This window comes from Bison bison, unplaced genomic scaffold (assembly GCF_000754665.1).
Source record: "Bison bison bison isolate TAMUID 2011002044 unplaced genomic scaffold, Bison_UMD1.0 scf7180017864529, whole genome shotgun sequence".
Classification (NCBI taxonomy): Eukaryota; Metazoa; Chordata; class Mammalia; order Artiodactyla; family Bovidae; genus Bison; species Bison bison.
The window spans coordinates 3,756,541-3,762,326 of NW_011495079.1; the positions used below are offsets into that span (position 1 = coordinate 3,756,541).

The window sequence follows — 5,786 nt, forward strand, 5'->3', positions numbered from 1 at the left end:
GTCAACTGTGAAATATCCACTCAATGTAAGCTTCATGTCAGCAGGGATTGCTATTTCCCTTGATCACCATTGTATCTCAGGACTAAGAATAGTGTCTGATAAACAGTAGGAACTCAATAAATATTGACTGAATAATGGATAAAATATAGAATATAAGATATAACTTATTAGACCTTAAATTTTCACAAGTTTGAGCCCTTTTGTGCATACAGCATAAAATTGTGCATAACAGTCTAATATCATCTCAAGAGTTTTATAATTAGCTACTCACTTTTGGTCTTCTGGGAAGGAGATTCAACAGGAGATGAAATATGTGTTTCTTGCGTCATATCTTCCTGTATGTGCTCTTCAAGGACTGTTGGTCTTCCCACGCCTTCTAAATATTCTGTGTATATAAGTTTTTGAAATTACATAGTTGAATTCATATATGTTAAAAACTCTAACTTGGTTTTACTTTTGATGGACACTTTTTCAGTTATTTCTTCATATCTTAAGTTTTTCAAAAAATCTTCAAAAAACCAAAGTAAAAGCTCTTCATGATGAGCTATTAATTTAAAGCTTTTAAATTAAAACATAAAAAATATTTCAAGAGAGACTCATGAATCCTTTTCATGAAAAGTAAACTTTTGTCACATTCTTTCCTTAAAAATAAATGTACCAGTTGAAGATAAATAGCATCCTTGGTTTCCTTAAATATATTCTATCTGGAGGTTTAAAGGAGAAGGCAATGGCCACCCACTCTAGTACTCTTGCCTGGAAAATCCCATGGATGGAGGAGCCTGGTGGGCTGCAGTCCATGGGGCCACAAAGAGTCGGACACGACTGAGCGACTTCACTTTGACTTTTCCCTTTCATGCATTGGAGAAGGAAATGGCAACCCACTCCAGTGTTCTTGCCTAGAGAATCCAAGGGATGGCGGACCCTGGTGGGCTGCTGTCTATGGGGTCACACGAGTCAGACACGACTGAAGTGACTTAGCAGCAGGAGGTTTAAAACTCTCTGACTGATGCTTTTAATAGACCATGTCCATAAACAGGGATATAAAATTTAGATGCATATAACAACCAGTCAGGTAACATAAATAAATGAAGTGGGGTAAGCATAATTTGCAATGGTGTTACAATCTTGTGAGATAAACATAATTGCGTATTGAACTGTTGTTCAACAAAAAAATAATGTTTTTTGCATTATTCTTGAAGCAGTATTCTTCACTCAGCACCTCACTCATTTTTCCAACTTTGATGAGGATATAGTAATAATAAAACTTAAATATTGCTTTCTATACACTCAGCACTGTTTTAAGTATTTGATAATAATTAACTCATTTAACCTTCTCAAAACTATGACACAGGTACTATTATTATTTCAGCTTTAAAGATGAAAACTAAAGGGGAAGGATTATTAACTTGGCCATGTTTATTCAGCTAGTATATAGCGAACACAGAGATAAAAGAATCATCTCACTTTTCTCTCAATCATAAAGAAAACAGCATCTGAATGCAGGGATATGTCAGCTAACACTTAATCTCAATGATACAGAAGAAAACAGAAAGCCTGCAAAGCCTGGTTAACCAGAGAGCAGATGCACCATCTAAAGTTCAGCCATGAAGTAAAATGAAACCTTGCATTTTTTGAGAAACCAAAACTCTGGAGTGTTATCTGAAATCCTAGATTTTTAAATGCTGAAAGCTAATTCAATTTTACAGAAACACAGCATGAGCCAAAGTATGTGATCTAAACAAGGTGTATCTGCTATTGCCCAAAAGGCATTCATCAGAGTTTGTAGCCTCTAAGGGATTAAATCAATAGACTCCTCACCAAGGGTATCTTTTACTTGTGCTTCTTTATTCAGAAGGCACCCCTTTTTTCCTAAAATTCAGTTAAGACACTTTGTGCTTTCATGCCAACCACCTGTGTCTTCATACTATCCAAATGGTTTCTACCTAAGAGCAATTCTACTAGGCAAATTCTGCTAGGAAAAGAAAGCATCATATGGCATTCTATCATTACAATTTTTGACCCAGACAGTAATTTTACCTACTATAAATTGTATTTACTGCAATAACAAACTTTTTCATAAGATATTAAATGTGCCAGTGATTGAACACCAGGAATGTAGAGAATATAGATAATGTGTTCACATTCTAAAATTTGACAATAGCTATAAAAATTCAAAGAAGTAGCAAATACTCTATCACGAATTTACATACCTAATAACAAATAGTGACTATTTAAGAGAACACCTGTATAATAACATTTTCATCTAAGTTAAACCAATGCAATGTGTTAAAAGTGCCTGTAATTATGTCATGCCCCCTTTTCAGTGGACAGCATTTATTTGCTTCTCCCAAAAGATATATTAGGCACAAGTCTCAGTTTTTTTTAACTTCAGTTAGAGGCAAAAATCAAATACGAAATACAAAGTGCCTAGAAGGCAAAGACTGATTTAAAGGTTGCATACCACTCTTTTATTTTTCAGCTTTCATTCAACTTGATTTTAATTTCAGTTAATACGAAGAATCATACTTGTATTCTTCTCTGATTTATCTGTATAGCACTTGACTAGCAATTAACTTCTTTATTAATCAGAAAATTGTAGGGGCTTGAAGTTTTCTGAGAGGTTTTGGAAAATAAAGAGAGAAAAGAACATAATGACCTCCTGTAGTGAGTCTGTTCTCTTTCCCTCTTTGGGCTTTGTTGACTCCTGTATCTACATGTCTCCTGCCCAACTTGGTTTTAATTCATCTGAAAGCTGCTATTCAGCTTCTCAACTGATATCCTATGAAACCCATCCACCTCTCTTTATTACATGCACAGCCAGTCTGTAATGACTGTAGAGAATAATCCGCACTGAGCAGTGTAGGAACTAAATGCAAAGAAAAGAAAAAACATCCGTATTTTTAAGAGAACACACTGCACATCAGGCCTAACCACCAAGCAAAAAGAGAAAATCAAATGAGGAAGTATGTATCCTGCAAATGAAAAAATAGTACCCAGATGGTTGTCAAACATTAAGTAGATCTATTTTAACAACCAAAACTAACTACAGATATACTCAAATGATCTTTATTAACCCATAGGCTGGCAAGACTGAATTATCTTGTATTACTGGATTTGGTAGCAAATAATCTGTACTCTTTCAACAAAGGACAATTTTGTTGTTGTTAATTCAGCATTTATATATCAGTTCTACCACTTGGAATAGGATATATGTTTGAGCAAGTCACTTAGCTTCCTGGAGCTTCAATTTCCCTCATGTGCAAAAAGAAGAAGAAGAATATTTGATTGATCTACCTTACAGTTATAGAAATCAGACAAAATAATAGAAAATCCAAGTCAGAAAATTCTTAAAGCATTATTCAAATGTAAGATAATACCTCAGCATCACCACTTTATAGCCCCAATACCTTCAAGTTCATAACTACATATTTATTACACAGGCTTAATTAAAAATACTTTTTAATATCAAGTGAGTGAAAAAAATATTTTAGTTGAAAAACAGAAATAAAACATTAAAAGGTATTCATTATTCTTTAGTTTAAAAGTCTACCAGAAAAAAAATGCAAATAGTAACTTCATTCAAAAGTAAATGTTAACTCAAAACTCAAGAGAAAATTAGGACAGTTTTAATTTAATCTTAACTGTAAGGCAAACTCATCCATCATTCAATACTATTTACCTTGTAAGAGAGTTGCAATCTGGAGAGATTTCTGAGATGGATGCTCTTTCAAAATGTCTAAGACAGTTCTACCTAAGCTATCTTTTATGTTGGCATCAATTCCTGAAAGAAAAAGAAAAACCCACTAGATGTACATAGTGGAGTATCACCAGAAGATACTGTCAATACAAAACTGTTCTAATTTCAAAAGTATGCGACAAAGCACTTAAGGCAGTTTTTTTTTTTTAATTAAGCCCTACACACACACACACACACACACACACACATGATTTTAGTAAGAAAGAAGATGGAAATCTACTGATGCCAAAGACTTGGAACATTTTTGATAATGAATTAACTCTTAGAGGGCACTGACTCAAACATTAACTTTTCAGATTACAGCTATTTTAGGTTATAACTACTTAACTAAATTGTAGACTATCAAGTTGAAAAATATTAGAATGTAAATTCCTAAAGTATAAAGGTCATGTGATTTATATATTCTGTATAATATGATCTAAATAATAATAATGTACCATGTAAGCAATATAACAGCAGTCTTAGAATACTTTAGCATTCACAGAAGTTGGAAAAGTAGGACTATTTTGAATTATTGTCCAAATACTAAGTCAAATATTCCACATTTATTTATACATGATTATATTCAATATCAGCAATACTCATCAAATACCTGATGAGCAAACTTCCTAATGTGTGTAACTGAAATACCTTTGGAATACTTTTAATTCTGAAAATATTTATGGTAAAGAGGTTTTACTATAAAGAGTTTAATGTAGCAAATAGCAAAAATGTCTATAAACTTCCCAAATATCTAACTGCAAACAAAAACCAGTTTTCAGGATCTGGCCTCAAAAGTTAATTCATTATAATAAAATTATTAAATATTTGCTTAAATTTGTATAGAAATGTGTTACCAGCACACATTTAATTGATTACCTCATTTATTATATCACTGCATTACATATCAAAGTTACATATACAGGAAATTTCAACTTTGCATAAGAACAATCACAATGCAACAGTCTGCTAATACTTTTAACATTTTTACTAAGGAAAATAAACATGTCAAATATAGTTTATAACATAGAAGACTCACACATATTGTTCACAAGCATAAATTTGAGTCTATGCCTTTTGATCTTAAAAAAAATCTGACTTTGGTTTCAATTTTATTTCAATCATAATACACATATGGAGACAAACAAGCCTAATTTGTTGTTCCTTCAGAGCTTTCCCTCTAAAAGTTTCCCTTTAAATGACTGAAGCTTACAAACAATAGCTACTCAGTTAATGAATTAACTGGGCTTCCCTCAAATCTCAGTTGGTACAGAATCTGCCTGCAATGCAGGAGACCCTGGTTCAATTCCTGGGTCAGGAAAATCCCCTGGAGATTGGACAGGCTACCCACTCCAGTATTCTTGAGCTTCCCTTGTGGCTCAGCTGGTAAAGAATCTGCCTGCAATGAGGGAGACCTGGGTTCCATCCCTGGGTTGGGAAGATCCCCTGTAGAAGAGAAAGGCTACCCACTCCAGTATTCTGTCCTGGAGAATTCCATAAACTGTATAGTCCATGGGGTTACAAAGAGTTTGACACAACTGAGTGACTTTCACTTTAATCCACTTTAATGATGAATTAACTAGAAGGAAAATTCACCTTAAGGGTCAGTTCAGTTCAGTTCAGTCGCTCAGTTGTGTCTGACCCATGAATCGCAGCACGCCAGGACTCCCTGTCCATCACCAACTCCCAGAGTTCACCCAGACTCACGTCCATCGAGTCAGTAATGCCATCCAGCCATCTCATCCTCTGTCGTCCTCATCTCCTCCTGCCCCCAGTCCCTCCCAGCATCAGAGTCTTTTCCAATGAGTCAACTCTTCACATGAGGTGGCCAAAGTACTGGAGTTTCAGCTTTAGCATCATTCCTTCCAAAGAAATCCCAGGGCTGATCTCCTTCAGAATGGACTGGTTGGATCTCCTTGCAGTCCAAGGGACTCTCAAGAGTCTTCTCCAACACCACAGTTCAAAAGCATCAATTCTTTGGCGCTCAGCTTTCTTCACAGTCCAACTCTCACATCCATACATGACCACAGGAAAAAACCATAGCCTTGAC

The 5,786-nt window shown here is 34.8% G+C and overlaps 1 protein-coding gene across 2 annotated transcripts in view; it reads right to left on the reverse strand.

Moving 5' to 3' along the window:
- Positions 1–5,786, reverse strand: part of ANKS1B (ankyrin repeat and sterile alpha motif domain containing 1B) — a 1,164,394-nt gene that overhangs the window by 986,418 nt on the left and 172,190 nt on the right. For both annotated transcript variants that reach the window (XM_010831582.1, XM_010831580.1), the window contains exons 6-7: positions 3,680–3,781; positions 272–385 (exon numbers count right to left, since the gene is read on the reverse strand). In XM_010831582.1, coding sequence (XP_010829884.1) covers positions 272–385; positions 3,680–3,781 — 216 coding nt within the window. The remainder of the gene's footprint in view (positions 1–271; positions 386–3,679; positions 3,782–5,786) is intronic.